General features: G+C 34.6%; 1 protein-coding gene across 2 annotated transcripts in view; it reads left to right on the plus strand.

Annotated features, from left to right (window-relative positions):
• Positions 1-12,204, plus strand: part of NEGR1 (neuronal growth regulator 1) — an 896,443-nt gene that overhangs the window by 361,251 nt on the left and 522,988 nt on the right. For both annotated transcript variants that reach the window (XM_023209450.3, XM_023209457.2), the window contains exon 2: positions 996-1,228. In XM_023209450.3, the coding sequence (XP_023065218.1) occupies positions 996-1,228 (233 nt within the window). The remainder of the gene's footprint in view (positions 1-995; positions 1,229-12,204) is intronic.

The raw sequence follows: 12,204 nt of genomic DNA on the forward strand, positions 1-12,204 counted from the left end.
AAAAAAAAAAAAAAAAAAAAAAGGCTTTGATCAATAAATTGCAAAAACAATCAACATTATTAATAAAAGTGTTATACTAGCTTTGTTATATCTAATAACTACAGCATTCAGTAAACACAGTTTATAGTTTTATCAGTGAAACATAGTTTATAGTTTCACTGTACAAGCTTCCCACTGTGCAAATCCAAGCTATTTTAAAAGTAAATCCTTATAGGCCGGGCATGGTGGCTCAAGCCTGTAAAACCAGCACTTTGGGAGGCTGAGGCAGGCGGATCGCCTGAAGTCAGGAGATCAAGACCCGTCTGGCCAACATAGTGAAACCCTGTCTCCACTATAAATACAAAAATTAGCTGGTCCCGGTGGCAGGAGCTTGTAATCCCAGCTACTAGGGAGGCTGAGGCAGGAGAATTGCTTGAACTCAGCAGATGGAAGTTGCAGTGAGCCAAGATTGTGCCACTCCACCCTGGGCGAGAGAGTAAGACCCTGCCTCAAATAAAGAAATAAACAAATAAATAAATAATTAAATAAACCCACCCTTATATGGTTCCATGATTTCTGCATCTGGTACATTATATTCAGCGTCAGATTGGGTCAAGTCAGTCTAAATCATAGACCTTGACTGCTTCTCATAATTTTAAACGAAGAAATAGGCTTTAACATAGAAAATTGTTTAAACTAATTTAACTTTATTTAAATTTGTCATCTAGACAGAATGAAAAAGACTTTTGACTAACTTTCAGTTGAAACACACACACACACACACACACACACACACACACACACTACACACTTAAAAAATTGTATCCAAGTATTGTTTTACATTTGCATTGGGAATGGAAGATGCATCAGTATGTTCGTGTTTCCTGAGTTAATGTCTGATAGTTGCAATTGATGCTGTGCTATTATTCAGCAAAAGAAAATAACACTCAGAACAAAATAATGTTGTCTCTCATTTTTATTTTGATTAATAGTGTTCTATCTCTTATAATTTTTAGGTGCTTTTTGGAAGATGGAGCTTCAAAGGGTGCCTGGCTGAACCGGTCAAGTATTATTTTTGCGGGAGGTGATAAGTGGTCAGTGGATCCTCGAGTTTCAATTTCAACATTGAATAAAAGGGACTACAGCCTCCAGATACAGAATGTAGATGTGACAGATGATGGCCCATACACGTGTTCTGTTCAGACTCAACATACACCCAGAACAATGCAGGTGCATCTAACTGTGCAAGGTATGTATTTTCAGAACTGCTATATTGTGAAAGACTATGCTTAGAAATGCTTAATATTTAGGTATCAAAATGACTAGGAAACAATTAACAATGCTGAAATATTCAGCTGAAATATTCGTTGTCATTGAAATATTTGTTGAAGTATATTGTCATTGCTTTTAGGAATTTACATTTCTAGGTATCAGAATTTACATTCCTAGATATACAGACAAAATGAAAAAGTCTTCTGACTGACTTTGAATTGAAAGACACATACACACACACACACACAAACACACACTTTAAAAAATGTATGCAAGCATTGTAGTCATTAAGAAGTGTAATGACCATTACGGGCATACAAATCCCTACTTACAAAGATAAAGAAATATCCATTAACACCACATTATGACATTTGTAAATGATTCACCTCATATATTCCTTTGATTCATCCCTTCAATATATCTTTGAGAGCCCATGATTGATACATTAAATATTTGAAACCTACAATAGATATATGGAAATGTTAGAACTTTTTGAAATATGCATAATAACTCTTTAAATGCAGTCCACCAACCATTCAAATACTCTGTCTCAATCCAACCTCTGTTTACTTTGATTCAAATCACAATGAAAAGTAGTAGCCTTCTAGGATTTCTTTATTTAAATATGAAGTAATTGAGAAAACATGTACACAATGGTTTATATTTTATTTACTTTCAGTAGATCATAAAGCATGCTAGCTAACTTTCAATCTCCAGATACAAACAGAAGCATCAAATTATTTCTCTTGCATACTAAACTGTAAGAGCATATGTACCCTAAAATACAAATGGTTTTCAAGAAAAATGCAATTATTATGCTAGGAGAATGGAAAACGTTTATTTTTTGCCCTTTTACATTATTTCCTTCCGCTTTATAAATTAATCACGTGTTCATTGTTTAGAAATATTATGCTCTGTGGAACTGAAACTGATGTTGCCGTATTTCTAAGTAAAATTAATAACAAATTATGTGATAATGTGGTACCAGAGCATGCATGTTTTATTCCTAGTAGGAAAGTTGAGTGAGCAAGTCAGTTGTATTCTCTTTGAGTTTACCTTTCAATAAGTCAAAGCTGAAAATTAATTTAGGTGCATAGCTTAAGTCTGAAAAAGATTACTAATCTATAGCCTTATTAACTGAGCTTTATTTCCTTACGTACAGGTAAACTTGAATTCAAACACAGCTTCAATTGTTAGTACAATAAATATTTTAACTTTGTAATAAGGTTAAACTTCTTAAACAATTAACTTTAAGGAGGAAAGTAAAAATTGAAAAATAAGTCAATGAATTTCCTCAATGATTTTTCTTTTTTTTGCAGATTATTGCAGACTGTGATGATGTTCATTATTTAAAAGTGGTATATCCCAATATAATAACATTTTCACAAAAGTCCATCTTTAATCAGAGATTATTCAGGGACTCCAGAGGGTGGGAGTTAATCCAGCTTCAGAAACTGACATGAGATTGTAAGACAAAACACATTTCTTATGTTATTCAAGCCTAATCCTGTTCTCTTGTTCAATTCTCTGCCCTTTGACTTGAGTTTCTAGCTCAAAGACTATAAAAGATTTCATTATGTGAAAAAAGAAAGTACACTTGAACAATATGTTCAAGTTAGTTAAGACACAGACATTTTGCTTGTACATTTTAAACTTGTAGATTTAAATCATACATTTCTGAAGAATAAATATATCCCATTTTCCTTTTTCCATTCTCTCTTATTCCATATTAGGCCTATATTTTAAATAATCAGACTATCAGTATTTAAGACCAGCCTAGGTACATGTTTAATTCTCATAGGATTTTTAAACTAACTTTATATTACTTATGTTGTTTGATATTGTTCACATTTTTAAAATTGCTACACGTCTTACTATATACTCTTTTTTGCTGGTCATTAGATGATGGTGAACTTTTGAGCAGTTAGGAATGTACTTATTGAATGTTCCTTCAGTATAATATTTTATTCCTCCAGAAAAAGAAAAATCCATGTTACTGTTTTGAAAGTATAAGATTGGATAAAATTAAAAGCTAATAATTTTACAGTATTTATGAACGTAATTACTTATTAGAAGTTGATTGACATGTAGGCGTTTTTCATATTACATTAATAAAGTTCAGGGAATACATTAATAGGCTTGTCAGTCAATTCAAGTACTACATAAATGTCATAAAAAGTCAACCCCACTACATTTCTTCTCAATGAACAAAAATAAACTGATGTGTACACCTCTTCAGTCCCTAAATTTGTTAGATTGTCTGATGCCCAGGGGTATCAGCATAGTGTTGAAGCTTATGCTCTTTGCCTAACAATCTGTCAGTCCTTTATGCACCAAGATAAAGAAGCTTAGCAACTGAGGGAAAACTGTATTAATCACTGATGTCAAACATACATTGGCTGGTAAAAACAAAGCTCACCTTCAATTGTTGCATGTACTCCAGGGAACTATTTTTTTCTAATCATTTTGAAAAGGGATAAAAAGTAGATATATTGTCAACACAGACACTATGTTTGAGAAATTTATTAGTGCTTGACTTCTCAGAGCTATTAATATAAATAAATGGAGCAATGGAAGAGGAAAAACACTAAAGTAGGAATAAGAAAACCTGGATTCTAATCTGGAAATAGGCAATTATTAAGTTTCTGAACTCTGGCTTTCTCATTTCAAAAGGGACATAAGACAAGAAGATCTTTAAGGTCCATACTAGTCAAAAAAAGACAAATGATAAAAACATACAAAAACAAAACAAATTAAAAAAAAAGTAATAAAAATCCCACTTCAATTATTTGCTTTGATTTAATAGGGAAAAATGTATTTAAGTCAAAAAAGAAAAATATTTTATAACTTTTATCGAACACCATGCAAACTAATGTTTACCTGTAGCCCCTGTTACTGCTTACTCCACAAGTACATTTCATTTTTCTTTACATTTTTTCTTTATCCAATGGAGCTGAGTAATCTATGTATTTATGAAATTTGAAGAATACGATAATTTGGAGCCTGGCTTTAAAAGGGTGGAAACTGGCTAATAGACTTAGTAATAAAATAAAATTTTTCATTACCTATATATAACATGGTTTTGATAAATCAAATGACCTATTATTCCCTGTTTCGAACTATGTGATATATTTACAAAGAACTCATTTCTTTGTTTATAAGTGTAAAAGTGTGTGAGGCTGGAGGATTCGTTATGAAGCCAGGGCTCCCTATTACAATACTGTAATGATAAGAAACATGAAATATAAACACTGCCCACCTAAATATATGTCAGGAATTGTGCTATGGTTAGAATGTGTCCCCCAAAGTTCATGTGTTGGAAAATTAATCTTGAAAGGAACAGTGTCTGAGGTGCAGTCAAATAAAAGCTGATTATTCATTCATGAGAGCTCTCATTAATGGGTTAATATTGCTGTCATGGGATTGGATTAGTTGTTGTGAGAGTGGGTTCCTTATAAAAGTGAGTTAGGCCCCCTCTTGCTTTCTTGTTCTTGTCCATCTGTTTTCTGTCATGGGATGATGCAGCACAAAGACCCTTGGAAGACGCTGGCACTATGCTCTTGGACTTCTCAGCCCCCAGAAATGTGAGCCAAATAAATTTCTGTTCATTATAAATTACCCAATTGGGGATATTCTGGTATAACAGCATAAAATGGACTAAGACATGGTTCCTACTTTTAGTTCTCCATGACATTTAAAGTCTAGGTTGTATAGAGTGCAAATTAGACACTCATAGATATTGTGTATTAAATAAGCACATATGAAATATTTATTGCTCAACTCATTCCCTTTCAAGGAAATATACTCTTTTCTCTGGTCAGAGTAGAAGGAGATTTGACTAGCACATAACTCTGTAATCAAAATAACTTCTCAAAGATATTTAACTTCTCCAGGGTATTGTAATTTCCTTAGGGTACATAACTCACCTACAGTATTTGTAATAGGTGGGGTACTACACTTCCCTTATCAAGGGTGGGCTTCTTTCTCTAGATACTGGGAATGTAATTAGAAGACAATATTCAGGGCCCTTTTGAGGATAGTCTCAGCTTCAGAAAGCCTCCTTGCCAAAGTCAAGGCCTGCCTAGAGTAGCTAACATCCAATGACTGCTTGAGGCAAGGAGTATAAAGACCTTTTCCTTTTAGCCCAATGTAGGAGAGCTTCGATGAGCCATTTTAGGTTCAGAGCTCCACATGGGCAGCTGAGGCTATTGTCCAGACTCCATGGCAGCTCTACTTCTTACTATATTCAAACCCATTTCCTTCTTCTTCCATCCCTAGGGGCTGATCACAAGGATATTGCCTAATAAACATCCTGCACTCTAAACTCTATCTTGTTTGAATTCATTTCACAAAGATCCTAAACTATGACAATATCAGATCCTTATCTCTTGCTTAGTCATTATTTTGAGAAAGCCTTTATAAAGTGAAAAGACATTCAAACATCATTTATTATTAATATTCTATTTTATGTTAAAAGAGATTTGAAGTGGCTTATGGAGAAGTATTCAGAGCACCAAGATAGATAGGAGGAACAAAACAAATAAGAGAAGAGTAGGATGCAGTCAGAGGTGAGGTTAGATCACAAAATTTGTAATATGATTTCCATATACTTTCAGAGCATGGCAAAAATTTAGTTCTAAGATTTCTGAAAGCCAGTATACACAGAGAAACAGAATCAGTTATTCATTTCATAGTTCATAGGTTAAAAGTTATTTTTCTCAGTACTCTGATTCTGTTTTTCAGAATAAAGTGGCATTTCTGCTGTGAACCATCTCAGAGCAATACAGTGAGGTATAAGGAACATCTCTTTGGTACCCGTAGCATTCATTCATAAGGCTTTTACTTATAACAGCTTTCATTATATAAGTTTATAAACTTATTTATATAAGTTTACTTATAACCTGAAGTGCAGGGAAGTAAAAAAATAAATTTAAAAATAAATTCAATAAAATGCCATTCCAATAACAGGGAGATAGCTTTTTGATTACCACCTTCATCTACAAATAAATTTTAGAACCTATCCTTCTTAGGCAAAACTCCACAGATATTATTTTTCCCAATTAGTCGTTGAATAGTAATTCAAGTGCAGATACTTCAGAGTTATACTTACCAATGATTATCTGGAGAGCAACTACTCTATGTGGCCACAAGTATAAAGCCATAGTCTCCAAAGATTAGTACATCTTTGTCTAATGTTAACATCCTTGGCCTGGTGCGGTGGCTCAAGCCTGTAATTCCAGCATTCTGGGAGGCCAAGACGGGTGGATCACGAGGTCAGGAGATCGAGACCATCCTGGCTAACATGGTGAAACCCCGTCTCTACTAAAAAAATACAAAAAACTAGCCGGGCAAGGTGGCGGGCACCTGTAGTCCCAGCTACTTGGGAGGCTGAGGCAGGAGAATGGCGTGAACCCGGGAGGCGGGGCTTGCAGTGAGCTGAGATCCGGCCACTGCACTCCAGCCTGGGCGACAGAGCTAAAAAATCCTTTTGATGAATAGTAAGGCCTTGACAAGATACACACTGAAAGAAAAGAACATCACACTCTGTTCCAGTTGGAGCTGATGGGAATAAACAGCATCACAGAACATGGGCCTGCTTTTTACTAAAAGCCAAAAGGAGGAAAAAAAAAAAAAAACAGTAATGGTGAGAAAAGCATGAAAGAATACGTACATTAGACAATTCAAGCCATTGTCCTGCAACAGTGAAAATTTCAAAATTTTCAACAAGTCAAAAAATGAAACCAAAGAAAAATTATCTCCACTAACAAAAATATTACAGAGCTACAGATGTTGAAACAGTCATTGTCTGGATGCAATAATGGCTCACAACAAGACTCTTGCATTGGATCCTAGTCTGTTTTATTCAGGATCTATTTTTACCTGTGGAGGAGATCAAAATTATACATGGGAACCCAATCTTGGACATGCTCTAAAACACAAACAAATGGACAAAGAGTCAAACCACATGCTGTTAATATTTTTAGCATGGAAACAAATAATAACCCATTGAAATAAAAATGGCTTAATTACCTGTTACATAATGTTAACCTACCCAAAATATCTTTATCTTTAAGGAATGCACCTTCATACTTACAAAACATAATCTTAGGTAAATGAAAAAAGATAACTTGTTAGTGGAGCTACTACCAGTTAAAACTAGGAGTAGGTCTCCCAAAATTGTCCATGTTTTTTGTACATGATCTATAACTTCTTTATATCATTAACTACATAACAGAGCTACATTTCTAAGAACATATATGATAAATACATGTTATTTATCTGCTTGTAAGAAAATGCTTATTATTTGCTCTCTAAAATTTGGCTAAAAGTTATCTCAAATATTTAAGATAAAAGTTACATGTATAAGGGTGTACATACTCATTCTCATTCCCTTTGCAGGGGATTCCGACCTGTTCTACCATAAATCATTCTTTACTTACCCAATTTACATTATAGTGCAGGTCCAATGGAAGTCAAATTATACTGAGCTCAGGCGGACTAATCAATACCTGACTACTGATCACAGGGTGAAAGATCAAATAAGTTCAGTTACTGATGAAAATAAGATTATATTAGTTCCTACAGATTTTCCCCACAATGAAATAGTAATGATGGAACCAGGCCTAAGAACATTCTATTGTTTTTTCTATTTCTATTTATCTGAAACGGCCAGTTTTGCAACTTATGAAGACAGGATCTTATTAGCATTTTGGAAGATATGCCTCATTAGTTAATAGGATGATGATTAGATAGATAGATAGATAGATAGATAGATAGATAGATAGATAGATAGATAATGTTCTGTTTTGTTTTTTCTGAGACAGTATCTCACTCTGTGTCCAGGCTGGAGCATAGTGGCTCAGTCTTGGCCTACTGCAGCCTCAACCTCCCTGGCCTCAGGTGATCCTCCCACCTCAGCCTCTCATGTAGCTGGGACTATAGGTGCACACCACTCTGCCTGGAATTTTTTTCTTTTCTTTTTTTTTTTTTTTTTTGTAGAGATTGGGTCTTGCCATGTTGCCCATGCGGATCTCAAACGCCTGGGCTCAGGTAATCTACCCACCTTGGCCAACCTCCCAAAGTGCTGGGATTACCAACTCATTCTCATTGAGCCCCTACGCCTGGCCAGGACTATCATTATATTCCCTGAGTACTTTATCCAGTGGGAAATATTTAATCTGTTGAAATATATGAAGCAGTATTATTGAGGTCTAGAGAGACAATGGTCTGATATCTAAACAATTTAGAATAGTTATGCCTAATTTGAGAAACTTGGAAAAAATAAGTTTTTCAGGTGTCATTCGTGATCTTAGACTTCAGCAAGATTATTTCCACAAATATACCTTCACAGACAAATTCAGAATGAAGGTTATTTTCCCAAATGTACCTTCACAGACAAATTCAGATCTAAGATTATTTCCCCAAATATACCTTCACAGAAAAACTCAGGTTCACCATCTGTGCTTATGTGGGGTAAGCTTTTTTAGGCAAGGAAATATTGCATAACAATTAAAAAAATTAATGCATTTTGCAGGTGGACATTTTCAGCTTTCTTTTCACACAATCCCTTCTGGCTAGAATTGCTATGGTTACATGGCAGGATATATCAGACCAGATTCTAGGAATTTATTACCTCACTTTTCTGTGAATATACTGACATTCATTAGGTTATGGGTTTAGCTACTATGATTTATAAGATATAAGGTGAATTGAGCTACTTTTAGTAAAATTCTTTTTTTTTTTTTTTTTTTTTTTTTTGAAACAGTCTCGCTCTGTCGCCCAGGCTGGGGTGCAGTGGCACAATCTCGGCTCACTGCAAGCTCCGCCTCCCGGGTTCAAGCGATTCTCCTGCCTCGGCCTCCCGAGTAGCTGGGACTACAGGCGCCCGCCACCACGCCCGGCTAATTTTTTTGTATTTTCAGTAGAGACGGGGTTTCACCGTGTTAGCCAGGATAGTCTCGATCTCCTGACCTCGTGATCCACTCGCCTCAGCCTCCCAAAGTGCTGGGATTACAGGCGTGAGCCACCACGCCCAGCCTAAAAAATTCTTGTTTTAATACGAGCTTGTCTTCCAGAATACACATTTTTTCTTCTAAATATTCTAATATTCAGAATTATCAAACATTATTTTTCTACAGTTGGGAATAAAGATGTAGCAGAAACAGAAAGTACATTTCAGTAAATAGTATTTTGCTTCCAAAAGATTTTCTATGTAAATATATGGATCATATTTTCCTAAGCAAAATGATCACATGAAGTTTTATATATTGCCTAATGTAAGGTCTGATATTGGAACAATACTGTAGATCAAAACGGAGTCAAAATTGATAATGCACTTCTTACTCTACACAAGAGGAATTACTAAGTTAATAATATTTTCTTATACATTTTCAATTTGTTGTTATTTGCCAAGGAAAGACAGGTAGAGAAAAGAAAAAAAAAAAATCATATTGATAGCCACTGCACATTGTCGGCTTCCATCTGAGTCATCTCTTTTTCTTTTCTATAGAAGAAACTTTGTGAGTTCATAGCAGAAGGAAGGAAGGAGCACTATTGGGATTTAAATAAGCATCTTTGCTAACTAGGAAATTATACCAGCAAGGAAGATTCTACTTCACTGCCTTGAATCTACTCATGAGATGAGTAATACGTTGAGAGGGTGGTAGAAGAGGGGCAAAAATCAGATAATTATACAGCTTGTGGTCAGTGTTGATGAGGAGAATTGTTGCCCTACTTTATCCTTTTTTTTTTTTTTTTTTTTTTCAAGTTTTAAGCTTGAATCACAGTGGCAAGTATTCCATAAAAACGTATGTGGGCATAGGATATATAAGAAAGAAGAAGAATATTATGTATTATTCATTTGGAGACTAAGGCAGTATTTCTGTTTTTGATAACACACAGTCCAAAATACCATTTGAAAATAATTTAAAGTAATTATCCCTTTAAGCAAGATTTGCTGCCTTTAAAAGTTCCTTTAATGATTAATGGATATTTCTTACAATTCCTGAAGCACAGAGTTTGAAAAGTATGTCAGAGCTCAGCAGACTGATCCCATTTTCATATTCTTGGTAGTAATTCTTAGTTTTGCATGTGCAATCTGTATTGGAGAGTGGTTATATTTGTTGCCTGTCTTGGAGTATATTCATTTTGTTTTAAAAAAACAAAGAAAATAACTGTGTAAGTAATACATGTCAAATCCCAGTGCAATGTACACTATCACTATGAAAATCTCTCTATAAATAAAAGATTACCAACCTCTAGCTGGCCTATTTATTTTAAGAAACACTGCAAATAAAACCTATGTCTGGTGAAGTAACTTATGTTCTTGGAGTCATTGTAATGGGATTTGATATATGAAATATTTTTTTCTGTTTTTTTGTGTTTTTTTTTTTCCCAAATCATGTACATAATTAAGATATTACTATAAAGACAATTAGGAATTTACTGTTTTCATTAGTTAAATGCCAACTGACAATACTTCTTGTAACCTTTATGTAAAGCAAAGATACAATTTCAGAGGAGAAAATTTGAATCTGCTAATACTGTTTACTGTATTATCTGTAGTAGAAAAATAAGAATTAATCATATATAGCACCAACAGGAAAATGGACACAATTAAAACTGGTGGCAAAGCTTAGTTTGCAGAATTAGAGGGAGGTTGTGTTCCAATATCTCTCTTCCCCATACTTCACCACCCATCCCTTCAGCATCTTCTGGTTAGTAATCTAGCAAGAGTAATAGAAAGACTTTGGAAAGAGGGACTATGCACCTGCACCAAGTTGTCAGTTTTCTAACCCACATTGGTAGGTTTGCATTTAGACAAGTGGCCCTTAAACAGTTTGTGGTCATGAACCCATTTGAAAATCTGATGAAACTTGTAGACCCCTTCTCTGAAAAAATACACATACCTTTAGCATACTTCTTTACATGAGCACAGGCTTATGAACTCCCTAAATCTATCTGTGGACTCCAAGTAAGGTCTCAAGTCAACTTCTTGAGCATGATGACTAGGTCTTATTTTATTTTATTTTATTTTATTTTTTTGACTCTCAACAGGATGGTGTCTGACAAATGTTAGAAACTCAGTAGAGTTTTATTGTTTTTATAAATGCATGTATTTCTTTCTGCCTAGCTTCATGCCAGTCACTTTTCTTAAACTGTGACTTAGTATGTTGATGTTATCTTTAGGACATAAGACCATGAATGCTGACATAATAAGAAACATAAATAAATTAAAAGGATTAGTTAAACATTCATGTCTTAGATTGCTTATTTTTATTTGAGGCCAAAACCTTCTTATCTTCTGCTAATTTGCCATATTTTCACAAATGTAGAATAGTGAATGCATGTTGTGGTAAAAAGTAACAAATAAGACACCAGCCTTCTTCTGCAAAATATATTCTACTCTAGTAATGTTTTTTTTTTTTTTTTCTTTTGTATTTTTTAGTAGAGACGGGGTGTCACCGTGTTAGCCAGGATAGTCTCTATCTCCTGACCTCGTGATCCGCCCGTCTTGCCTCCCAAAGTGCTGGGATTACAGGCTTTATTTTGAGAAAAAATATACTTTACATGGGACAGAGTTAGCTACAAAGACCGTAGCCAAACGTTTCTAATGCCAAATCCAAACAAGAGTTTAACATTTAAAAAGAGCCAACAGTTACACAATTATAGGTGGATGGACACTTTTTAAAATGAAATATTGAAGACTTGAGGAGGGACAGATTTTGCAGCTATTTATTAGTGCAGAATAAAGTGAGATGTGTTGTCATTCACTCTGCTTAGGACTTGTTCATTTTAAGTGAGCCCATTTTAAAAAAGCAGGTAGGATGACTTCAGTTTAAATCAATAAAGACTTATGAAGTCTCACTTAAATTCAATACCAACTGTATGCAAATAACTTTGCACATGCATTCATTCATTACCCCTTGTGGGAGGCCGAATGATACAGTCTCC

This window comes from Piliocolobus tephrosceles, chromosome 1 (genome assembly GCF_002776525.5).
Source record: "Piliocolobus tephrosceles isolate RC106 chromosome 1, ASM277652v3, whole genome shotgun sequence".
Classification (NCBI taxonomy): domain Eukaryota; kingdom Metazoa; phylum Chordata; class Mammalia; order Primates; family Cercopithecidae; genus Piliocolobus; species Piliocolobus tephrosceles.